The sequence below is a fragment of the Lathyrus oleraceus genome, chromosome 4, assembly GCF_024323335.1.
Source record: "Lathyrus oleraceus cultivar Zhongwan6 chromosome 4, CAAS_Psat_ZW6_1.0, whole genome shotgun sequence".
NCBI lineage: Eukaryota > Viridiplantae > Streptophyta > Magnoliopsida > Fabales > Fabaceae > Lathyrus > Lathyrus oleraceus.
The window spans coordinates 80938020-80965675 of NC_066582.1; the positions used below are offsets into that span (position 1 = coordinate 80938020).

Below are 27656 nucleotides of genomic sequence, written 5' to 3' on the forward strand. Positions count from 1 at the left end.
TTCATCTTCATCTTTACCTTAAAATTAAAATTAAAAAAAATTGTATTCTGTAAGAAAGAACAAAGTCAAAATGCAATGCAAAATAAATATGAAAGAGCATATCACAAAGTTGATTATACAAATATTTTGAAGTTATATTCGTTTATATTTTGTTACTTATCCTTTCTTATTTTTGTTAGTGGTGTGGGGTGTTTCTATATGTATCTTAAATGATCAATGGATGCAACAGATTCTAGTCATATTATATTGTTCATGTGTCTACAAAATATGCACTTATACTTGTAAATGAGTTTAAGTTATTACTTGCATGCCAGCCACGTGTGAAAGAAGCATTTATACCTGTTACTACCTAGGCTCTATTTTTTACTTCATCTCTTCAAAGTTTACACTTTTCTCAAGTTTAGTTTATCAATTCTTCAAAACATCTTTATCCTTTAGAACACAACTACTCACCATGACTTGCTTCAATCCTAATCTCCCACTTCTTGCATCTCTATGTGCTTTCCTTTTCCTTTCTAATCGAGCTCACTGTAGTGATATTTTTCTTCTCTCTAACACTTTCTATTCCCTTACATTTTTAAATTTTTTTCTATCTCTTTTGGTTACTTTTTCAGAGACTTTAAATTATTTCAGTAACTTCAATTGAGTCATGCATCTTTTTCATATTTCTGCATTAAACTTTGAGGGTTTTTATAAGAACACCACACAATTTCAAGTATACTATAAATTTAAATATGCTATTGATTTCCGCAAATAACCTATTTTGTGCTCTTTAGTCATAATATGTTGCATGACGTACATAAATGTTGATAAATTGATGTTAACGTTAACACTACAACAAATGGAGTCATAATATTAGAATTTAATTATTAAAAGTGAAATAATTATAAATAGGTGTAAGTGATATTTTTAGTGAGATTTCATTTCCGTTTTTTTTCACATAATATTAAATCTGCGCATTCAAAATAATTTTAATAATTAAATTATTTCTACTTAATCTAACACAGTTAAAATACATTAAATATATCACTTATGTAATAGTTATATAATATATTATTGTATTACACTTTATTTAAAATACGTTAAAATAAGTGTTGCAGTGAATAGGATGAGTTTATTATTCAAATTATGAAAATATATTAAAATAAGCATTACACTTTGTATGTTACCCAAAATATGTTAATATTGTTTTCTTTTAAGTAATAAAATATTATGTTACCCAAAATTTCCACCAATTTATTTATTATTAATTAATAGTTAAATTTCGTTCAACTAATTATTTTAATAATTAATTAATAATTAAATTATTATAGTATGTTAGTCCATTAAATCAATTTAAGTTGTGAACATCACACCTCCACTAAATCAGTTGTGGATTTTGTCCGTTGCATTTTGTTTAGGCCGTTACCTAAATATATAGGTGGTCTTTTTATTTTATTTTTAAGTTAATTAAATATAATTAATTAAATTAATTAAAGCTGTGGACATGACAATCCACTAAATCAATTAATCCATGACAAACTTTTAGTATTTAGTTGTTTCTTCCTGATGAAAAGGTATATCAATATGATTTTTATAAAGAAATAGTTTTCTTTAATTATATTTATATCTCACAAAATATTTTGTTTCATCATCTTAGTTATCAAAGATTTAAACTTCTATAAAGAAGAACATATCAAACAATATGAAAAATCTATTGAGTTAGAGGTTGCGTATATCATAGAATTTTTTTTTATCTCAATGGATAATATGGGAAAGTATAAGTCAACTTACTTTCATTAGAAGCACAAAAATTCTAAACATTAAATTTACACATTTATTGTATGATAGTCAAAACTTTAAAATTTTCAAACAACAAATTCAAGAACACAAATATAAAGGTAAATACAAATTGATAAGGTGGTTGGATTTACCTTCTATGAATAAGCGTAAGTATTAAAATCCAAGAACACAAATTCACTTGTAATCTAATCTTACTCCTGATGTCTCAAATTCACTTGTAATCTAATCTTACTCCTGATGTCTCTCAACACTTGCAACTTGATAAGGTGTTGGTTGTCTTTAATCATGCGGTATTTCTTGATATAAGATCTCTGAAAATAAATATAAAGGTAAATACAAATTGAAAGTTAGTTATTTTGATATAATCATAAGTTTGAATTAACCATCTATTAACATGAAGAACTGATCTTTCTTTTAACGTAGATGATCACAAATTTCAATTTGCTTTGTTTCATGTAGTTTAATTGACATTATCCGTAAAAAAAACTTTTCATGTAAAATATCATTATTGGATAGTAATTTGTAGTGGATTTACGATATAGTTATTTTTTATGTTTATACTTTTAAAATTATAAAGGCAATTAGACGCTAAATTTATTATAGATTTTACTCAAAAGAAGCACTCAAATTCATTATATGATAGTAGCCATCTTGAATATTAAAATTAAAACTCCACAATATTATCGAAACTGAGTTCTTCAAAAATAATAAAAATATATGTGGTTTTGTGAGATATTTTGAGAATGAAAAGAGATTGAATAAAAAAATTAAACAACACGGAAAAGAGAAAAAATGAGAATAATATGATATTTGATTTGGAATAAAGGAGAAGTGTGTATCCACTCTCTATTTAAGACATTAACGGAATATTACTTAACTATGACAAAGAAGAAAAGAAATGAAGAAAAGATGAATTTGAGAAAATGATTTGGTTATGGAAGAGAGAGATATAGTAAAAGAGGAAGGAGACAAAGGTGAGGCTGATATGGTTATGAATTTTTCTCTTAACTTTCGTGTGGAGAGAGAAAGAAAGAAATGTTTTTATTTTTGAAATATGCAGTTATCATATATAATGGTGTTGGAGGAAGTTATTTAGTATATTTGATGTGTTGGAGGAAGTTATTTGATGTGTTCATAGAGGTTACATATTTAATAAATGAGTTTTTTTTTGTATTTTTTTTTAATTTAATAATTGATAGTAATTATAACAATTGATAAAGGATAAAATTGGAAGAAAAAAAGACCATACCGTTTTCATGTATCCCCTTTATCTATAGGTATAGATTATGCTTTATTTTAGAATGATGACAAAACTAAAAATTGGAAGAAAGACATTGCCATATTTGTAAAATAAAAATGAAAGACATGAAACTCAATTGAATGCAAAATGTTCCTTTTATTTATGATAAACTTTCTTTGAAAATAATGTGGGCCCTATAAGCTTCCACTATGCCTTGAAATAACCATTTTAGCTTCAAACATTCATCATGGTGCCTTGAAATTCAAGAAAACTCAAAATTGCATTTTTAGGGCATGATGGTTGGTCATGTTTTGGCCTATCATTTTGTCCAAATCCCATAAGTTTTTCATATTTCAACCTTTTAATGATCTTCTTTGAGGCAAATGTCCTTATTGAATCCATCTTCAACTTTGTTTCAAGGCTCAAAACCTGATTCATTGAGCAAGGTAATCAAATCGTGGATTGGCCAAGCTGGTCAAGATGCCTAGTCCGGCCTAGAAATATGTCCATGACATCCACTTTACATCAATGCCATTTCAACACCACAACTTCTTTTGACCTTGTTCTTTTCATAACTTGTTAAGGGTATGTCAAAGATTAATTGTCATAAGTTTCATGCAAAATGCACTAGTCAATTTTAATTGACCCAAGTGCAGAGTTGAGGTTTCATCATGGTGCATACACCATACCACACCAGCCAAAAACATGTATGTAGCGGTAAAAATCTTGAGACTAAGCTATTTATTAACTTAACTCATAAAGCAAGAGTCGTCACCGTGCTTTTATTGTTTCCAAAGGAAAAGAGAAAAAGTACGAACAAAACCCGAAGGAGTTTTACAACAAAACTACTAAAAAGAGAACAAGGGCCTGAGGGTTAGTTATGCAAATGGAAGGTGTTAGCACTCTAAACATCCATGGTACTCCATGAGACCTCTTTGAAAATGTGCCTTTTGGTTTGAAAAGGATGTTGTTTGCAAAAGATTGGAGAGATGGGAAAAGAAATGTTTCTTTTTATGATTTTTGTGTTTGCCAAGATCTTTTGAAGTCTCGTGCCTACGTACCAACAAAGTGCAATGGAGGAACAAAATCTCGTAGTTTGTGGTAAAAATATCGAAGATGTTTGTTTTGACTTTTTATTTATGAAAAGACATTTTGTCATTTTAAGGAGAATACTCAACTAGTCACCCACAAGTATGAGAAATTTGCATCATCATGAGAAAAACTCCAACTTGGATATGGATCAACAAGTATGCCACTAGCTCTCTTAGACGAAAAAGAATTATCATCAACATTGTGGAGATAGGAGAATTATATCTCAACTATGAAAAATGACTCATGTCTAAACTTTGAGAAATATTTTAAGAGAAAAAGTGCATAAAGGGCACAAAATGATTTGAGTGAGTTATGCATTTTTTAGTCTTTTGGAATTAGTTTGAATATGCTTAAAATATATTAGCATTTATTAAGAAAAAAGTTTTGAAAACCACTTGACAAAAGTCAAGGTTTATTGAGAAAAATGATTCAAGTTAGAAAACAATAAGGTCTTGAAAAAGAGAGAAGATTTTGAAAATTAAAGAAAGGGAGGAGAAGAAGAGACTATACTAGAGCATAAATTAAAAGCTATGGAGGAAAGATCTGGCCAAAAAATGGCAAGCTTTATGAGATAAGTCAAACAAGAATTCTCTCCTTTGGATTAAGCCTCAAGCAAGCCAAATAAGTATAATAACTCATGCATCAGATGAAACCAAAGTAACTCAACCAAGTCTTCAAAGGCACTCCCAAGTCAAAGGTACCAAATGGATTCCAAGGTCTCAAATCACAAGTCTCAGAGCAAAGGTTAAGATCGTAATTCTAAGTCCGTGACTCCACAACATTGTTAAGGATAGTAACCACAAGCCCATGAATCAGGAGAACCAAGTTACTTTTTAGGTTCTTTTCTTCTTAATGTTTTCTTTACAAGGATATAAAAGAAAAGTCCAAATGGACAAAGAAAAAATTACATAATCACAAATGATATGACATGGAATGCTAAACATAAAGTAAATGACATAAAAATAAAAGAGCATAAAGTAAATGACTTTGAAGTAAAATTTAATACAAGTAAAATGTTAGTAAATGAGGTTAGTAATCATAATGAAAGATGGCTTGGTCATTTTTTGGAGAACACTCAACTATTCACCCACAAGCATGAAAACATGAATTTATACATCATTATGAGAAGGGCTTCAACTTGGATAAAAATCAACAAGTATTCCACTAGCTCTCACAAATAAAAAAAGAGAAACATTTTCACACAATATCATGAGGAGTAGGAGACTTACAATCTCACTTATAAAAATGCATTTGCTTTTGGGACAAATTTAGCGCTATGATAAGCAATCGTAATTGGACTTATGTAGAAGTCACAACTATCTGAGGTCGGTCAATAATAATGTTAGTGTTAATACATGCTAGAGAAATGATATGTAAATCATTCTCTTAAAGTCATACCACACAAAAAGAAAAGAAGGAATGATCAAACACAAAGGCTAGGAGGATGGTCCATTACTTCATGACACCTAGGACAGACTTATGCATCAATCCAAAGCACCTTAAATGATCCATGATCAATTTGGAGGTAGATTTGAAATGGCGAAAGTTCATCAAGTACAATCCACATGTGATCCAAGGCCAACAGAAGTTCACAAAGGTTACACAAATATAAAATGTAATCAAATGCACTAAAAGTATTTTAAAATAAATTTCAAAATAAAAATAAAATGAAAAATCTATAAAGTCCTTCAAAACACCAAATATGAAAATTATGGAAGGTGGGAAATAAAATGAGAAATATGTAATAAATTTTTCAGAATTTTAAAATGCAGAAAAATATTTTTAAACCAATTAAAACCAAGGAGAAAAGAGAAAATTCATGAAAATAGAAAATCAGTGAAATAAAATGTGAAAAAATAAAAATTAGATGAAGAAAAATAAAACAGAATTTTAGAAATTATTTTGGGATTTTTTGGATGAAAAATGGAATTACTACGAATTTTAAAAGAAAAATAAAATAAAAATAATGAAAGAAAAATAATTAAAATCAGAAAAAACACGGAGCGTTGGATCACGCCTCATTAATTGACGTGGCAGATCCAACACTCCTCAGGTTATGATGCACGATGGAACGCGCTACAAGCAGCACACACAATCCAATTCAAATCTGACCAATCAGAATATTTCAAATGTCCAACGTGTTTGGTCAAACTTAGACGACCTGGAACACTCCGTCTTCTCCGGTGAGCTATCATGGGAACTTCATCGTTTGGTAAATTCAGAACACGAGACCACCACCATTGTGATCCTCTTCTCATCCTGAATTCAACCTTATGCTCCAAATTCATTTATCTAAATCGAGCAAAGGGAATTTCAGAGAAGTTTCAGAAATAAGCAAACCACAAAAAGTTAAATTAAATGATGAACATGATCAATCAACATCAGATAAATTAGGGGGAAATATCATAGAGTAAAGGACTATATTATGGTAACTTGTTTGAGTTTAAATGATGCTCAAAACTACCTTGTCCAGATGGTGATCAAAAGTTGACGAAGCTCGATCTGGTTAGAGCACTTCATAAGGTCTTAGATCTTGAGAATTGTTGCAAAAGTTTCAGAGGACGTTGAAGATGCTAATAGAATCAAGAAATTGGATCAAAACAAACTGAAACACAAAACATGATAGTTGAATTTTTCTGGAAAATTTCAAGTTGCAGCTGAGATTTCTTGGTTCTCAAAAGCTTGGAAATGAATCCATTAGCTTCCTCTATTTATAGGGAGTGTGTTTGGATCTAAATACATGTGGAATGATGTTGAATTGGTGCAAAAAGAATTTGATACGAATGTGAGAAAAATGTGACTTCAACTCATCAAAAGTCAGCCAAATGATGCGTTTCAAGGGTCAATTAACTTCTGGAGACTTGTTTGAACATGTTTAGGTCCAAAACACATGCTAATTTGGCTTGGAGTTGAGATTAGTGAAGTTCAAAATTCGGGCAACGGTAATTTCCTCAGTTCCAAGTTACCATGTCCAACCCAATGGGGCATCATGCTCAGGAGGCTTTTTGATCCCATTCTTTTTCCAATATGTTGACATCATGGCAAAGATTACAACGTGCCAAGAAATGTTGCATTTGAATGTTTGAGCACAAAGTTATGGCATGTTGAAGTTGGCATAAAAAAATGGTTATGTAACTTAGAAAAATTTAAGTGTTCAATCGTTGAAAATGACCTATAATGTCTCAATGAATTCTATGGCCTTCCAAGCATATTTTGACCTTGATCCTTGAAGCAAACTTGTAGAGGGAATCAAAAATGAAATTTTGAAAAATTAATTAGCCTTAAGTGTTAAAAATTGAAGAAGTTATGATCTTGGAAAGTTGAGAAAAAGTCACTTGAAAATAGGTCAAATTTCACTAAGCCCACAAATGACCTATAATGTCTCTAAACTTTTGATGATCCTCCAAGAATAATTGGCTCTTTTCATATGAAGATAAGTTGTATAGGATCTTTAAAAGAGTCATATGCAAAAAGAAGCATTCAAAAATGTTGAGAATTGAAGGAGTTGTGATCCTTGGAACTTTGACTTTAAAATGTTAACTTTTTGGTCAAACCACTTGGAACAAGCTTGTGTACTTGGACTTTTCTTGCATTTAAAAGCACATGGGTGATCATATGAACTCAAAACAAGGTATCCTTGATTTCCTCTTAAATAAATTTCTCAAAGCCTGAAGTTGCTTGTTGAAGAAGGCATGAAAATAAACACATGAACCTTTGACTTTCCTTGAGAGGTAAGCAACACAACTTTGAGATGCTCTTGATTGAAAAAAACCTCCCTTGAAAAATAAACTTAAGGAAGATAAAACATATTTTTTTCTATTTTGAGTAGTGGTTAGATAAGCAATTGATCATATAAACATAAAGGTAAAGCACCAACAAAGAGGTGCTTGGTGATCCCTGAAAAAGCAAATCCAAAGATGGACAGGGGATCAAGATATGACCTTGTTTGTATGAAAATGATATGTGAGATCTTAGGGTTAAAAATTAGGGTATGACAATGTCCATTCATTCATTAAGCCTTCAATCCATATTGTTTCAATTCCTTCGGATCCCAAACACATACATAACACTTAAAGACACAAATGCAAGTCAACTTGAGTGAAACCAAGTCACATGAAGACAAACCGAGCCATTGTCAAAATCAAAATTTACCAAATTGGCAAAAAGCAAAAATCACATCAGCACATGTTGGGACCACCTTTGTCTCACCAAAAGCATGCAAGTTGCAAAACCAACTGAGGGGAAGGGTCTGCAGACTAAAGCACAGACCACCCTTGTCCGGCAAGCTTCTCATTTTTTTCATTTTTGGGGCTCCACCCTTTTATGAAGAATCAACCCAATTTCTCCCTCCAAACCACTCCATCACTTTCCTTATAAAAAGAGGATCGTGTTCTATGCATTTCCTAAGCTTTTAAGCCAAATAATCACTGCTGAAAACTCACCTTTCCTTCCTCCAAAATAGAGTATCGGGTTTGAACTTTCAGGCAACCTTAACACCATTTAAACATCCAAACACATTCACCCAACATCCTTAAAGCTACCTGAAACCACCTCACCTGAGCTGCTTGAACTCGTCGGAACATCCATCAGAAACCGATTCCGATAAGGTATTTAGCTTCATCCTTTCCATCCAAACAAGTTACCATTCCACTTTATTTCACTCACTGATTCTAAGCCCCATGGTTTGAGCCTCGATTGTTGAATATCCATCATTTTATTTTATTTTTAGGTTTATAGTTTCGTTTGAGTTCATGTAAAATACTCCATACTCAGCACCAATCAATGGATCATGAGTATGGAAAAGGCAACGAGGACCTTTGTTTGAGGGGAATCCATGGTTGATTCCCCTTAAAAATGAGAGTTGCAGAGATTCAAATTTTGAAGTTCCGAGGTTGAAGAAGATGATGTTCATGTTGCTTCGCGCGTGTTTCCTTTGTTTAAATTCAAAAAATGTTGTTGGCATGTTCTGATTGGTTGAGGGGGGTGAGTTGTCCCCTGATGTTTGAATGTTCCCCTTGGCCAACGCGCATTAGTGCGCCTCTTAATCATGACCACTCTTTTGTTTTACTTTCTTTAAGTGAGTCTGATCTAAGGGCCAACTTTTGTCCATGTATATTTTTCATTTCAGTTTTATTATTTATTTCATGTAGTGCGTCGTCTGTCACTAAAGAGCCATTGGGTCAGTGGAAAGGGGGTTGACCCATGACCCCAAGGTCAGAGGTTCAACCCCCAATGCACCCCATTTGTTTTATTTCCCTTTCATTTCCTTTATTTTTTTATATTTTCACTTATTTTTCTTATTTTTATTTCCATTTTTAATTTCATTTTTTTCACCACTTATTTAGTTTTAATCTCACATTTTGTAAATACTTAGAATATTTTCCATCCACATATTTTATTCACCCATTATTTATTTTATTTTGACCATTTTCATTGGCATTTTTACCTTTGTTGTTGATGATGGTTGATGAAATCTATTGGTCATGGTCTTTGGTTTTTTAGGATTGATAAAATCTTCAATATTTCAAATATATCAATGAATGATCAAGGGATCATTCATGATACTTTGGGGAATTGATAGACATACTCTATTTAACCATGTTTAAATCATTTGATGCATAGATGAAATCTCACTTGTTGATCCTTACTTATTGATCCATTTGATTATGTTGTTTCCATTGACCATTAACCATATATCACTTATGTTTAAATACTTAAGTTGTACATTATTTAACTTGTGAACTTGTAATTTTTTGGGTGATATAATCTTCCATTTGTCAAATCATTGATAGATGGACTTGGAGTTGTATAACTTTCTTTGGTTCAAATCTATTGTTAGATGATCTTGGATCATCTTCAATACTTTGCATCAATGATAAATTATCCCTTGATACACCATATTTTGAGTCCTTTGACTTGTGGATAGATAATTCTTATATCGTTACCTTGTATATTTGATTACTAACCACTAACTATTCATTGCTAACCTTTGATATTGTTGACTTAATGTTCATCTTGTGATTTATTTTCTGTCAACTTATTGCATTTCCATTTACTTTCAAGCACTCATCATCATCATCATCATCATCATCATCATCATCATCATCATAATCATTGTATATATATCCTAATGCATACGTATCATTGTCATTTTACTTATTATCATCATAATAAAAAACAACAAAAACATGATAAAATTAAAAGACCAAAAAGATGCATTCATATGTAATCAACAATTGGAGTTAGAGGATTTCATTTAGGACCCTTGCCTGAGGACCTTTCCCTATCTCTTGACACTTTGCCCTAACATGGATTTTCATTTGTAACTTATAATTTTTTATTATAATAATGACATCATGGCACTACCCTAGGGAGACATGCACCGTAAGCCCACTATCCACTTTTAGCATAGGTTACTTTGCACACACAGGGCTTTACCTTGGGCTACCTTACAATGAGACCCTTTATTTTCTTTCTTCGTTACTTTGTAAATACTCATGTACGTCACCATTTCCAAAACAAAAGCAATAAACCCTTGATCCAACGTCAAGCGGCATTTTCTTAATCAAACTCAAAAAACAATAAAAATATGATTGGTATTGTGCGCAACGAGCCTTAAGTGGTGGGGAATGAGTAGGATGGAGCTCTCCAACCCTTAGTCTGATTATTTTGGACCCAAGACGCTTGGCTTGTTTGTCTGAAATATTCACCTTTGCCCATAGACTTTAGTGCAATCTAATCACAAACAATCTTTTCAAAAACCCTAAAAACAACACCAACTCATCAAACTCCTTTTTGCACCTTAGGGCATCACATCGAAAACCCTTTTCAAGGTAAAATCAAACAACACACTAGTATTTTCTACTCCAAACTACGGATCTTTGATTCTTCATCCCCCGATGAATGATACGTAGGCACAAGGGCCCCAATCCTTGGCAAGCACAATAATAAAAAACCAAAATCTCATTCTTTCCCCCCATTTTTTTAATAATAATAAAGACAAATGTTAAAATATAAATACCCATGCACACAAACAACTTAAATGGTTCCCATGGAGTACCATAGACGTGAGGGGTTCTAATACCTTCCCCGTGCGTAATCGACTTCTGAACCCATATTTGGTTGCGAGACTAATCCTTTTCCATATACAATCTTTGTGTATTCTTTTTTAAGGGTTCTATTGACTATTTCCATTTCCACTTTAGGAATGAATAAAATTCGTGGTAGTGACAGACGTCCACAAAGGTCTAGTTATTGAGTTCTTGGCCCTAAGCTTTCTGGTACACAAGGCATGTTGTATTAATGTTTTCGTCTTTTTCATCCACGATAGAATCTGACCTTTAAAGAGGTGTCCAACACCGATGAAAGTCTTTGAAAGAGATTTCCCCTTGGTTGCTTTTGGGATCCTCTGATGTGCCACTTGAGGTGATTGATACGCCAATCCATATAAATCTTTCTTTACCGGAAGCTCGAGCACTCTACCCTAACCTTCAGGGTGACCAGATTCTACCACTATCTCTGCTTCTTTCTAGGAAGACATAGGAAGTCCAAGCTTATGGGGTTCTTCATTATGGAGAGGAGCTTCTTTCTTGAAAAGGGGTTTTATGAATCTCTCCATCCACTTCAATGTACCTGAATGATAATAATTGGCTGACAATTATATCTTCTTTACCCTCTATGATGATCATTTTGCCATTGACAATGAACTTAAGTTTTTGCAAAGGGTTGAAGTGACTGCTCCAGCTGAATGGATCCAAAATTGCCCAGGAGACAACTATATGTGGGATATATGTCAATGACATAAAATGTGATGAGAAAAGTATGTGGGAAAATTTTGATAGGGGGGTTCACCTCTCAAATTACTAATCTTCTAGAGTCATCGAAGCCTCTCACCACCAGTCGCCGCTATCGGGGGTAACGAGTATCCAGACGGACTTTCGAACTTAAAGTCAGATCAGAAGAGTCACCACCTAATTTTATTTTATGTGCATCCGTCGGAGAGGCGATCGGAAATAATCGATAAAACCCTCAAAAGGATAAGCGCATGGGAAGCGCTATAAAAAGAACAAGGAATCAATCTTGCAATCGAGATTAGGGTTCAAGAGTCAGTTACGCGAGGGGAAGATATTAGCACCCCTCACGTCCATGGTATTCCATGGGAACCATTTGGGTTGTTTTGCATATGTGGGTATATATTTGCCATTGTTTTATTTTTTTCAAAATAATGTGTGAAAGAGGGGGCGTTTTTGTTATTATAGTGCTCGCTAAGGATTGAGTCCATTGTGCCTACGTATCACTCGTTCGGGGATGAGGAATCAGAACTCCATAGTTCGGAGTAGTAAATGTTTGTGTGTTGGTTATTTTTACCTTTGAGAAAAGGGTTTTCGGAGTGTGTGCCCTAAGGCACAAAAATAAGGTTTGATGGGTTGCGTTGATTTTACCTTAAACAAAGGTTTATGGAAAGAGTTTATGATTAGATTGTACTAAAGTCTATGGCGGAGGTGATTATTCTAGATAACAAGCTAAGTGTCTTGCATCCAAAATAATCAGAGTAAGGGTATGAATGCTCCATTCTCACTCATTCTCCACCACGTAAGGCTCGTGGCGCACAATACTAATCATAGTTATTAAGTATTTTGAATTTGATTAAGAAAATGGTCTTTTGACGTTGGATCAAGGTTTTTTTTATTTGATTGATAAATTTGGCTAATGCAACATGAATGCAAAGGTAACCGATAAGGAAATAAAAGAGTCTGATTGTAAGGTAGCCCAAGAGAAAGCCTTATGTGTGCAAAAGGGTGACCTATGCTAAACAAAGGATAATGGTCTTATAAACATGTCCCTCTAAGGTGGTGCCATGATGTCATTCTTACAATCGAAATGTAAGTTACAGATGAAACCCAAGTGTTCACAAAGTATCGCAAAGATAGTAAGAAAGGCCTCCAAGCTAAGGTCCTAAATGGGATCCTCTAAATCCAAGTGATTAAGTGCAATGACTTGTTTTTGGTCTTTTAATTTTATCATGTTTTGGTTGTTTTTGAATGATGACAATAAAGTAAAGATAAATGATAAGGTGTGTATTATGAGTTTGTACAATGATGATAATGAATACTTAAATGTAAATGACATAATAAATAAAGAACAATAATAACAATGATAATAATAATAACAAAAGGTTAGTAATAATCAAAGTTAAAAAAGCCAAAGTTAAGGTTATGGACAACTTTTGAGGATTATTTATCTTTTGGTCAATAGATTCAAAATATGGCGCATCGAAGGATAACTTATCACTGATGCAAAGTAAGGAAGATGATCAATGGATCAACTTACCCTAGATTTGCAACAATGAAAGTTGTTCAACCTTAAGTTCATCTATCAATAGATTAACAAAAAGAAGACTATACAACCCAAAATTGAATGATTGATTTTAGTTATTTTAGCAAGTTATATTGAACTAGATGAAATATTAACAATTTATATGAATAAAGCAAAGTTAACAAGTCAGATAGTAAGTATAAACAAGTCAAAATGATAACAAACAAAGTATAGAAGGGTTAGTGAGTTAGTATAAACCAAATGAAAAGGAAATGTATCAGATGAATCCATGTTAACAAAATTGAACTTCAACCACAAGTCAAATGACCAAGTTGCTTGAAATACGGGCAATTTATCCATACTTCAAAGTACCACGGATGTAATCATGGTCATCTAATGGTAGGTTTGAAGTGTGGAAGGTTTTTATCAACCCTAACCCAAGCATATCATGACTTAAGTGATCTTCATTAGTTCTTCATTTCAAGACTCCAAAAGTCAATCAAAAATGATCCAAATAAAATAAATAAAATCACCATTAAATTCTAGAGGCAAAAACAAGAGGGATTTATGTTCAACATTTTTCCAAAATAATAAAAATAAGAGGGTTAAAAATAAATCAAAAGAGAAAATAAAATAAATAAAATAAATAAAAGTGACAAAGTGGAAAAAGGAAAATGGTCAGGGTGCACTGGCATGGCTCGAACCCCTGACCTTGGGGGTCATGTAGGAGTCCATCCCCTCACCCACTGGGCCAATGGCCCCGTTTTTATAACAAAACAAGCAAAGTCAATAAAAAACAAAAAAGCAAGGTAAATGAGATACGCACGCAAAGAAACCCATCACAGAGTGCCAACACTATTATTCAAATTCAAAAAACACGGGCAACTTCGTCTTCAAGCTTCGACCACTCAGAATCAAAACTTGAAATCATGAATTTTTAACCAGTTTTAAGGATCAAGACATGTTGTATGATCATAAACAAAGTGTTCTCTAAACTCATGAGACATTTATTGGCTCTGAGTGTGGAGTATTTCACCATGAACCAGATGAACAAAGTTAACCTAAATTAAAAATGAAATGCTGGAAAAGGATTAATCGAAGCAAAAATTTTGGGGTTAATGATCAGGGATAAATTTTGAACAAGAGGGTAACTTGTTTGAGTGAAGAAGATGAGTGGAACTACCTGGTCGGGATCAGTTCAAGGAAGGATTCCAACGACTGAGCTTAGCTCAGATGAGGCTTGGGGAGGAGGATTTAGGGATTGGGAAAGCTTAAGTGAAGGTTAGTGAAGGTTTCTGGGTGGTTATTTGGGATTGAAACACTTTGAAATTCAAAAATATGATCTCTGTTATGGAGGCTTTGGTTCAAATGTGAAGCAGAGGTTTGAGGGGGATTTCAAGCGTGGAAATGAATGGGACATCTTCCCCTGTTTATACGGAAGGTGTATGGGTGGTTTGGAGGGAAAGAGATGAATGTTTGCTTTAGATTAGTGAGTGGCTCGAAGCATGCTTTGGATGATCAATGGGGAACAAGGGTGGTTGTTGTATGAGCATGCTTGTACCTCAAACCGATTGGTTTTCCCTCTTAGCATCAATTAGGAACAAAAAAGGGCAAAGAAGTGGCCTGCTATGGAATTTGCTTTTTTCCATTTTAGGAAAAGTCAGACTTTGCACATGGGGTCGAGTTTTACAATGCGAGGAGTTTTTGCTTACAAGTTGACTTCCTACTACACCATACTACAAAATGAAACATGTTTGGGGACCATTGGAATCATATTGAGATGGTTTGGACACTTGGTGCAAGATTTTGCAAATTCTGACTGACTTGTTCTAGTATGCTGATCAGGATGGACACCCATGTTTGAACCAAGGCCAAATGAAATTGGATCATGCATCTAGCTTAAATTTTGGGCAATTTGTTACTTTCCATGGACTTGATTGAATGAAAAAAGGACCAGGTTAAAAGGGCTTATGGTTTAGAAATGGCAACATGTCAAAGTAGTGGTCATATCATGATTTTAGGGCATGGTAGGCATGTTGGACCAGCTTGGCCAATAGCAAAATTGACCCCCTTGCTAAATGAATTAGGTCTTGGACCTTGAAACAAAGTTGGAGAGGAAGTTATTTAGGACATTTGTCTCTAAGTGGAATTTAAAAATATTGAAAAATGAAGTAGTTATGGTCTTTGGAACTTCCCATATGCCATTCTTGACAAAATGTGACAAACCAACATGACCTAGTTTTAGGGGTTTTTGTGATTTCTTGCTTTTCAAGCCAAAATGATGGATGTTTTGACCTAAAATGATCATATCATGATGAGAAATGAAGTTTGGGCCTTTGTGGAATGATTTTAGGTCAAATTGGTAGGTGGATCAAGTCATGGAAAGTTGAAAAATTAAGTATGAACTAACTACTTGCAACATGGATTGAATGAATGTTAAATGGTTGATTTGTATTGTAATGGACATGAAATGATATTGAATAAATGGTATGGTGATTGTATGGCCAAAAAATGATCAAGATCAATGGTCAAGAAGCCCCCAAATTAGGGTTTCTTGAGCCACAAGTTTCATCAAGAACCATGGTTAGATGAATTAGGGTTTGAGTTGTAGGGATACAATTGAGATGTTTAAAGGTCATGGGGCATGAACAAACCTTGGATTTTAGGGGTCCTTAATGGAATGGTAAGGGTCCATGGTTAATCATGACTTGTATAAGCCAAAAGGAGGGTCAAGAGCCAGGGTTTAGTCCTTGGGTGACCAGATGAATCTTGAAGCTTCTTCAAAGGGGACTCACCACCCAAATTGGACTTGGGGAGTGAGTGAGATGTCTTGAGTGATCCTCCCGGATTTGTGGGATGATTTAGGATGAGATTAAGTTTTAAGGTGGCTTGGGCACACGTCAACAATGATTAGAGGATCTTGGAGCTTTGTAGATGAATCACATGCCTTGGATTTGTGGATTATTGTTACCTTAAAGTATAGATGCATATGATATGATGTCTATGGGATGCATGGTTGGGTTTTAAGGCTTAATAAGATGATATGGGGTAGGGAAAAATTTGAGGGTATGACACCAGTGTGCTAGGTTTCATCAACAACCCTTCTATTGTTAACTTGGCCAAGGAACTCTTAGGCAGAACATTCTTAGAAGACATGATATCAACTAGAACCTTGGATAAAATAGTGTCACACATTAGATCGAGATGTGCAACACCTTGTTATGAGCCATACCTTCAGGAGGCAATTCATCATTACAGAAACCCAGACAACTACCTGGTGCCATGTTAGACAAAATCCATTCAAACTAATTCACCGTTATCTCTTACAAAACATGGGCTGCACTTAGAAATTTCATCAAGGCATCCCTATGTGCTTCAGAACACAAAAGTAAAGACATAATGGATATTTTGGATGGCGTCTGATTGAGTTGGACAACCACCTTGTAGTCACTCCTTTTTATGTTTCGAAGTAGTTGATCCATATCTTATGAAGGATATTTACTCTAAGGAGCATTATGCCCCTGGTCAGTACTGTCAGTTTGTTTACCTTTACCCTTAGATGAGGCTTCAATGTTATTCTTCTCTGGAGGTGGTGCAGACGCAAACACTCGACTACTTTTGGTCATTCCTCATGTCCCAACAATATTAACAAATGACTCCTTAATCACATGAGGCTCATCTCCTTGCCTCTGTCCATGAATGTAGACCGTGAAATCGTAATTCTAGGGAATGACCTTCGTACTCTCGAAGGGAAATGGGGATGGTACAATAATTACCAAAGAAGTCACTGGATTAGCTGGTACCGGTGTCTGAAGTGGATAATATGGAATTTCTAAAGTTTCCACGTGCTCATGAGTAAGAACTCGTTCTACCAGAAAAGTCCTTTGATTCATTAGTTGATGAACATCATATTTCAGTTTTTCAAACATCTGAGGATTTGAAAGACACTATTCACAATCAGATTGACAACCGGGGAATACATGATTCATCAACAATTACTTTTTCACCACTGTCAAAGAAGTCTTAATCTCATCCACCCTTGACACCAGACTTCGTCCTTCAAATTCTTCTAGGACGCTCACATAAGGGACAACATGAGGAGACATAGGATTATTATTCACATTGGGGCCGTTAGGTGTGAATGAGATATCTTTGGACTTAATCATGTTTTGCACCTTGTATCTGAAAGCCTTATAGTTGTCAATAGAATCTTCGGGTGCTCCAGAATGAAACTTACATCGGGCGTTTACATCATAGCCTGGAGGAAGAGGTGTTGGATAAGGCATGGCTTCCCTCTTCCAACCAGCAAACCATTAAGAAAATGGTTAAGGAACTTACCACATGGAATAGGAATTGAGTCAAGTTTCCTCTCGGGCCTTCTTTGTCTCTATTGGCCTTACTGATAATTGTTTTGTCATTGTTGAACATAAGGTTACTGATATTATACCAGCGGTTAATACTATACTGGTCGTTGACCGGTAGGAATTGCATACGTTTGTTGCTGGTACGGATTCAAAGCTACCTCTGCCACCTGATAATAAGGTACCTATTAGCCTTAGCATTCCCTTTATTGTCGTGGCAACATTTGCTTTCCCTTCCTTCTTCTTTCTGAAGCTCAATACAACATACTTCAAACTAGGGATGACAATGGGTAGGGTTTGGGCAGTGTACTATAATACTCGTCCCCATACCCGTAGTTTGAAAAAATCCTCGTACCTGAGCCCATACACGCATGGGCACCAACATTTGTACCCGTACCCTATATGTAGCTAAATACCCATACCCATACCCGTTTACCCGCATTTCTAATAAAAAATCATCAATTAAAATGTTAAGTCATTTTAAGTTTTTAACAACATTTATATTAAAATGCATACAAGTTTAATGTTGAGTTAAGAATAAACAAACACTTATATTAAAGTTCGTACAAGTTTAATAGTTATGTATTTAATAAATTGATAAACATACATGTGCATATAATAATAAAAATAAAAATACATAAATATATATACCGTAGGTATGGGGAGGGGTGGGTACTAAGGTACCTTTATCCGCGCTCATACCCACTTATTTTTGTAGGTAATTTCCTATACCCATGCTCATACCTATTTTATGGGGTTTTACCCTATCCGTTGTGGGTAATTTGTACGGATACCCACTGGGAATGAGTCAAATTTCCATCCCTGCTTCAATCTTAGATTCCGATGTACCGGAAAATAACAATGTGATCCTTGTTAGGTCCATTACGGGTCTATCTCAGATGACATCTCTAATGATGTGTCATTGTCACCAGCTAATCCTTATTATTTCATAAACAAGAAAACATTTCAGATACCTGAGGTATTTCCATGAGCATTTACCTAAGGTACTAGCTCTCAATAATAAGTCTACATCCTAGATACATGAGGTATCTCTTGATGAACACATACCTATCATATAAGCTTCCGTTACTACTAATGCTCATCCAATGCTTACTAGAACAAAGACATATCGTTCTAAGCCTTAAGCTTTTCTCATTGTCACTAAGCCTACTTTAGTCGAGGAATCCTTGTCTAGTCATGAATGGTCTAAAGCTATAGAGTCGACTATAATGCCCTTCTAGATAAAAAAAACTTTGTCACACTACAAATGAGTGTTTAAAGTTAAAGAAAATCCTGATGGAAGTGTTAATAAGTATAAAGCTCACTTAGTAGCTAAAGGATTTCATTAGCAACTTGGTTTTGATTACAATGAAACTAACTCTCATGCGGCCAAGCCTACAACTATAATGGTTATTCTTACATTTGCCATCACACATAAATGGGATTTACAATAGGTTGACATCAACAATGCATTTCTCAATGGTGCATTGTAAGAAGAGATTTACATAGTGAAACCTCCTAGTTTCATTAGCTCTAGCAAGTACCTTGTTTGCAAGATACACAAAGTCTTGTATGACCTCAAACAAGCACCCAAGAAGTGGTATGAGAAACTCCACCAAGCCTTGTTTTAGTTTGGGTATGTTTCAAGCAAATGTGATCATTTCTTGTTTGTACATTCTCATAAAGGGATTGTCACATATGACTTGGTCTATGTGGATGTCATTTTGATGATTGGCTCATCCACTACACTTAGACATGATCTCATTACTAAACTCCATCTAAAGTTTGCTTTGAAAAAAGCTTGACAAACCTGAATATTTCCTCGGCATTGAAGTCACTCATCATGCTTAAGGGTCAATTGTGTTGTATCTGTCAAAATACATTAAAGGCCTTCTAACGCATCTACACATACCTAATGCTAATGAAGCTCTCACGCAAATGCTTAGCAGTCTCAAACTCAACAAGTTTGACCCTGATACCTTCCCAAACCCTCATCACTATAGATCCATAGTTATGGCACTATAGTATGTTACTTCGACGCACTTTGATATTTCCTTTAGCGTTAACAAGGTATGTAGTTCATGGCTCCCCCCTTAACTACACATTGGATTATTGTGAAACGGATTATAATGTATCTAAGCGGCACAATCATGTTTTACCTCACTCTACTTCCCTCGAATTTTTTATATAGTTAATAATGATTGTGCGAGTGATGTTGATGATAAGAGGTTTACCACTTACTCTGTCTCTTTTTTGCCCCAATTTAGTCATTTAAAACCTAAGAAACAATCCCTTATGACCAAGTCAATTGCATATGCCACATATGATTTCAGAACTTCTATGACTTGAGTATCAATAAAACCTAATAATAAATAGTAGATTCTATTCATCAAAACTATATAACACTTCTTAACAAAAATGATACTGTAGTATGTACTATTTTACTACTATCAAAGAAGCTACCTAGATTTGTTGTTTGTAGTTAAGAGTCATGATTATAAAGTCACGGAGAGTAGAGGTGGAACACAAATGCGCGTGAAGTTGGAGTAAAGAAGGAATGAGAGGTAACTGTGTCGGTAAAAAGGTTAGCATTGACACGACATCTTAAATCAATTCCCAACATCTTGTCTCATTCCCGCAATCACTCTAGTATATCTATTGTCCATTCTTCTCTCATCTTCCAATTTGCATTGTAATCCAACCTGCTCCATCCCAAGTTCTTATTCTCTCTCACCACTCACTATGGAACTTCATTTGAGTCTCGCTCTCTCCAATTCTCATGCCTACGATGCTTCTACCAAGACTCATTTCCCTAATAACAAACGTAGTTTTTCCCAATTCTTGGAACATGCAGAAGAAACGTCTACTAACACCAACGGATCAGATGTTATATTTCCTACTCTTTCTCTCCTCCCGTTAACTCCTAGCAACTCAGATCATCATGATCATGAACACTCCTGTCACAGTTCCACTTCCACCATCACCAAGTAATATTACTAATTCATTATCAGCACTCTTCAATATATTTTCCATGTTAATGCGTTCATTAGTTAACAATATGATATATGATTGATTTATAGGACTAGTAACGGTGAGGATGATGAAGAACCTCTCGTGGGTTGGCCTCCGGTTTATTATAGGAGGAAGAAACTTCGTTATAATGAGGATCACGTGATGTCAAGGAACTACGTGAAGGTGAAGATGGAGGGTGTAGGAATAGCTCGAAAAGTTAATCTTAGCTCGCACCATTCATTTCACACTCTCAACCAAACTTTGATGAACATGTTTGGAAAATGTACGTATATATCTCTATCTATATTATTGTTCATTGGTTGAGATACGTATGGGATTTATTCATGTAGTTGGAAATTATTAACAGGTGATGATGATCAAGAGTATGAACTGGTTTATCAAGACAATGAAGGTGACTGGCTTCTTGCTCAAGATGTTTCATGGAGGTAATTGTTAATCACTCAGACAACGCCTCAAATTGCTCAAGATGTTTCTAACTATATAGTAACTTGTGTTTGGTTGCAGAAGTTTCATTGAGTGTGCCCAACGCCTCAAATTGTTCAAGAGCAGAGGATAACTCAACCCAAACCTTCTGTCTTGTTTCTAACTATATATTAATTAATGGCCACTTTTTGTGTTAACAGTATGTATCTAAAGGAGTAGTTGGATATTTATATCCCAACTTCTGAGTTGTTATGTAAATATATAGTACTAATAGTATAGTTGGATCATTATTTTTTGTCTGTCGATCCTCGAAATCAAGAATTCAATTCATGATTAGTGATGTACGGAGAATTGGCATTTTTAGTGGTGAAAACTTAGAGCATCTTTAGTGGTGGAAACATAAGAGCATTTTTAATGGAAGAATTTTTTTTCCCGCATTGCATTCAAATGATCTCTAAATAATTTCAATTACTTTTACTCTTATAAAAATTGTAAATAAACAACATATATTTGATCACATCCATTTATATTTGTTAGAATTTTCAGGTCACGAATATAAATATAGAATTGCATGTGTTAGGGTCATTATTTAATTAGTTAAAACTATAGTGATCTAGTTAATATTAAAAATGTGGATAAAAACATAAATTTCATAAAATATGAAATTATTATGTAGATACCGTAAGTCAATCTCTAATTTGATGAGAGACTAAATTAATGTTGGAAATTCCCCAAAATCTATGGAGAATTTCAATTAATCTTGATGAACAAGATTGTTATTACCCACACAATAGCAATGAAAAGAGAAGAACAATGAAGAAAGAAAGAGTGTAAAGAACGATGAAGGAGAATAGTAATAAAATTCTGTAGAGTTTCTCTCTGTCCGCAAACTGTGGAAAACTTTTTATTCACTTTGCAACTGCAAAATACTGTGAATACAAATGTTATGAATATTTTATTCACTTTATTACAAGAATAAGAGTTATTCCCTCTATTTATAGATTTAGGTTAATTTGGACCTCAAGCTAAAACCCAAAACTATTAAAGTCCAAAATAGTTAACACTACTAAAATAGGCATAATTCGAAATCCTGTGTGAAGCAACATGCTTCGACACTTCGACACACTAACACAACTTAACATACTAGGTGGTTCGACACTTCCTTGTTTTGTCGAGCAACCTGCTTCGACACAAGGAATTGCAATTCAACACATCACCTAATTCATTGTGTCTAAGCTATCTACATTCATCATAGCTCTTGGTCTTCTGAACACTTCGACCTGCACTCCTTTCGTCATGATGTCTGCAATTTGATTCTCGATTCTGCAGTGTTCCACATTCACCTTCACATCTGCTACATGCTCTCGAAGATAATGGAACCTCATTTCAATGTGCTTTCTTCGACAATGTGCTATCGGATTCTTCGCCAAATTAATAGCTGACATGTTGTTAATCTTCATGGTAATTGCTCCATGACTCTTCGTTGTTATCTCTTCGACCAGATTCACCATCCACGTTGCTTGACATGCACAAAGAGAAACAACTATGTATTCTGCTTCGCACGACGATAATGTCACTACCGATTCCTTTCTCGAACTTCAAGCAACTGGTGCACCACCTAGCATAAACACATAGTCAGCTGTGGATTTTCGATCCTCAGCATCACTACACCAACTTGAGTCGGTGTATCCCACTAATTTGATTTTTTTTCCTTCATCAGTTGCAGGAAACAAAATGCCATAGTCGAGAGTTCCTTTCAGATATCTTAGTATCCTCTTTGTCGCTGCTAGATATGATACCTTTGGCTTCTGCATGAACCTACTCACCATACCTACATTGTATGCTAAGTCAGACCTTGTGTAACAAAGGTATCAAAGTGACCCAATAAGTCTTCTATATTGGGTTGAGTCGACACCATCTTCATCTGAATCCTTCGACAGTTGTAATCTGGGTTCAGTTGGAGTCGAAGTTGGATTGCAATCTTGCATCTCAAATCTATTGAGTATTTCGCTTGCATACCTACTTTGGTGCATCATCAAACCTCTACCACTCTTGTAGAATTCGATGCCAAGGAAATATGAAATGTCACCCAGGTCTGACATTTAGAATTCCTTGTTGAGATCACCTTTGAAGTCTTCGATCTCCTTCATGCAGCTACCTGTTATTAACATGTCATCTACATAGAGACATAATATAAGCAATTCACTCTTGCTTCTTCTTACATATACTCCATGTTTTGATTTGCACTTTACAAATTCCTTCTTCCTTAGAAAGCCATATATCTTCTTGTTCCAAGCTCTTGGAGCTTGTTTAAGTCCGTACAGGGCTTTATGCAGCCTGTACACCTTTCTTTCTTCGCCATGTTTCACAACCCCAATTGGTTGTACAACATAAACTTCTTCTTCTAAGGGGTCATTCAGGAATGCATATTTCACATCCATCTGACACATCTGTCAGTTGTTCATGTTTGTTAGACCAACAACCAACCTGATTGTTTTGATCCTAGCAACAGGTGCAAAAACTTCATCGAAGTCGATTCCTTCTTTCTAAAGAAATCCTTTCGCCACAAGTCTCGCCTTGTGTCGAGTCACTTCTCCTATGGGATTCAACTTCACCTTGTATACCCATTTCACATCGATTGCCTTCTTGTTTTGGGGAAATTCGACAAGTGACCAAGTGTTGTTGACTTCGATTGACTTCAGTTCTTCGTTCATTACTTTCATCCACTTTGAATCTTTCAATGTCTCAGCTGCATTGATAGCTTCGACATCTGCGTAGAAAGCATAGTGTACCAGCTCACTTTCTTCATCGAACATATCATCTGATGTAATCACACATTCTTGCAACCTTTCAGGCATATGTCTTGTTCTCTGAGGTCTGCTTGGGCCTGTATCACCTCTGACTTCTTCCTGTCGAACTTCTCTTTCGACTTCACTAGCTGGTTCATCATAGAAGATTCTTACTGGATCTTTCTTGGCATTCTCAGTCCAATCCCACTCCTTAAGCTCATCTATGATCACGTCCATGCTGATCACCACTTACTTATTCACTGGGTCGAACAACTTGTATCCTCCAATCGAATGATATCCTATCAGGATCATCTAACTCGACTTGTCATCAAGTTTTCTTCTCAACTGATCTGGCACATGTCTATGTTCTATAGATCCAAACACCCTCAGATGACTCAAGCTAGGCTTGACACCAGACCAACATTCTTCTGGCGTGATTCCTTCTAGCTTCTTCGTCGGACATCTGTTCAGGATATATTTCGCAGTCGACACAGCTTCTCCCCATAATTCTTTGGGCATATGCTTGCCTTTCAACATACTTCTAACCATATTCATAGTGGTTCTATTCTTCCTTTCTACGACTCCATTCTGCTGTGGAGTGTAGGGTGACACCACCTCATGCACAATCCCTTCTTTCACACATAATGCATCGAAGTCTTTCGACAATATTCTCCACCACCATCAGTTCTCAAAATCTTGATCTTTCCACCGCTCTGTTTTTCGACCATAGATTTAAACTTGGCAAATAACTCGATCACTTCACTTTTCTTCTGGATCAGGTAAGACCGCAGTTTTCAACTCTCACCATTCATTTCACACTCTCAACCAAACTTTGATGAACATGTTTGGAAAATGTACGTATATATATCTATCTGTATTATTGTTCATTGGTTGAGATACGTATGGAATTTATTCATGTAGTTGGAAATTATTAACAGGTGATGATGATCAACAGTATGAACTGGTTTATCAAGACAATGAAGGTGACTGGCTTCTTGCTCAAGATGTTTCATGGAGGTAAAAATTTACAGTGATTTAACTGAATTATAATTTATAACACTTATTTGTTGAACTATTCTACCCACCTGATTTAAGATAAATGTTAGTTTGAAAATGTTATTTTTTATTTATTTATATTTTAAACTTAATAGGTATGAAACACAAAAATATGTGACAATAACTATGTAAGAATGGAGTAACACACAAGCACATGTATCTTGTAGTTTTTGTTTGAAAGGACTTGCAGTAATTTCTAACTACAAAAACTTGTTTGTTTAGTTGCAGAAGTTTCATTGATTGTGCCCAACGCCTCAAATTGCTCAAGAGCAGAGAATAACTCAACTCAAACCTTAGTTCATGTTTTAAGTAGTTTGACTTTACCAATAGTTAGTTAGATGGTCCATACGTGATTGACAGAAGGACTATAGTTTGAATTTTTGCAACTGCTATTGGTAGGGGATTGAAATCATTTTATGCTAGAATAAAATTACTTAATGTTAGAATTCATCTGAATTTAATTAATCGATTCAATATATCGGATATTGATGGTGAAAAAAATAATTTGACTTTGAAATATATTTTCAATTTAAAGGTAATATTGTCATTTTAAAATTGAATCAAATTTTTAATTGATGTGATTCAAAAACAATTTTATACTACAAATATTTTTGAATACAAAATATATAAATACATAAACATTAAAAAAAAAAGCAACATATCACTAATTCTAAATAATAATTCTATTATAATTTTCTTTCTTCTTTATGAGTGATGTAAGAATTTTGGGCAATTGAAAGATATGTTTTTCATTAGGACAGAAATACCATTAAAATTATTGTTATAATACCTATTTTATTAAAAAAACATATAAAATTTATATACAATGACAATTTTATAATTAAAATGAAAATTCTAAGTTTAATGTTAATCACTAATACCCCTTTTTTTAAAACATACTGTTTAATATACATTATAAATAAAAAATTTAATGAAAGATATCTACATTTAAGAAAAATAAGTATAAATTAATAAAATAATTATATATATATATATATATATATATATATATATATATATATATATATATATATATATATATATATATATATATATATATATATATAAATTCATACATGCGTTTAGAAATATTAAATGTGATATCAAAATTTAAGTATTTATTTAATTTGATTTGGAAAAATTATATACACAATAAATAAATAATTCAATTTTCCGTTAAAATTTAGAAAAGTTCGTTCGTAAAATATATTAGGATTTCACGACAATTACATATTCTCTCTCAATTCTTCTCTCAATCAATCAAACTTGAAAAATCTATATTTAATAATATCCGACAACTTTGGGCTCAATTCTTTTTGCAAATAGTTGAAGAACAACATCAATTTGAAGAGAAAGAAACGGGAAATTCGATAAAAGATGACGTTTTATAAGAATTAATATTGAATTATTAATTAAAATTGTTTTTTAATATAATTTTGAATTTTGATTTATACTATTTGGTATAATTTGTAAAATTTAAACTAAAATTTGTAAGTTTAATTTGGATCAGTTGAACCAATAATAAAAAAATTACAGGTGTCATATAAGACCTCAACGTGATTTATGATTAAACAATTATGTTATGTATTTTTTCTCATCTATTTTAGAGAATAATATTTGTTAGTGGTTTATTTAAAATTAAATCACACTCGATGTCATTTATAACACTAACTTTAGTAAAAAACATGTGTGATACATGCGCTATACAAACATTATAAGAAAAGTTTATACACCTAATTAAAGAAAAAAAGCAGGTGTGAAAAGTTGGTTTCTTACCAAATAACTCCGTTAAATTTTTAACACCCAATTTTGAAGAAAAATGATATAATATATATGTTCTGCATCTTTTTTATGTAAAAATAGGTGTCATAAGTTGGTTTCTAATCAAACTACTCTCCATTAAACTTTAACATCGGTTTATGAAAAATGTAGGTACGATTTATAAGTATTTACACCTCTTTGAAGGACAAAAAATGTGTCGAATTATAGTTTTAACATCAATATATAACACCATTTTATCATCGATGTTAAATCAATTTATCATACCTTTTTTAAAATCGATGTCAGAATTATACTTATAATACCGGTAGCAACAACACCGAAAAAAAATCAGGTATGAAATCTCTAAAAAATAGATGTTAAATTCCTTATTTACACCAGTGTTTTTTAAATTAGATATTAATATGGTTTCTCTTCCATTTATTCAATGGCAGAGAATGACTATAAAGTTTGGGTGGCCAATAAATTAAACTATAATTTATAAATCAAATATTTATATTAATATATATATATATATATATATATATATATATATATATATATATATATATATATATAATATATTTAAAATGTAATAAACACGAAGTTGAACATGAAATGATTAAAGAGTATTACTTAAAAATACCATAAAATATTGTTATTTGGTCTTTGAGTAGCTTGAAATCATCAATAATAGTCTCACAATCAATGTTTGGAGCAATTTCTTTTTCAATGTTAACCGTCATGCCATCTCTTAGAAAAACAACTTTCATTTTGCCTCTCAATCATGTCTTGATAATTCTCATT

The 27656-nt window shown here is 33.6% G+C and overlaps 1 protein-coding gene across 5 annotated transcripts in view; it reads left to right on the plus strand.

Annotated features, from left to right (window-relative positions):
* LOC127073523 (auxin-responsive protein IAA28) overlaps positions 1 to 25526 on the plus strand; it is a 101470-nt gene extending 75944 nt beyond the window's left edge. The window contains exons 1-4 of one of the 5 annotated variants that reach the window (XM_051014692.1): positions 20462 to 20777; positions 20871 to 21085; positions 21170 to 21248; positions 25320 to 25526. In XM_051014692.1, the coding sequence (XP_050870649.1) occupies positions 20533 to 20777; positions 20871 to 21085; positions 21170 to 21248; positions 25320 to 25371 (591 nt within the window). In that variant the 5' untranslated portion in view covers positions 20462 to 20532 and the 3' untranslated portion in view covers positions 25372 to 25526. Of the gene's footprint in view, positions 1 to 20461; positions 20778 to 20870; positions 21086 to 21169; positions 21249 to 21327; positions 21684 to 24973; positions 25053 to 25319 lie in introns of those variants that run through there. The other 4 variants (XM_051014691.1, XM_051014690.1, XM_051014693.1 and 1 more) reach the window with 4 other exon arrangements.
* The last annotated feature ends 2130 nt before the right edge of the window (positions 25527 to 27656 follow it).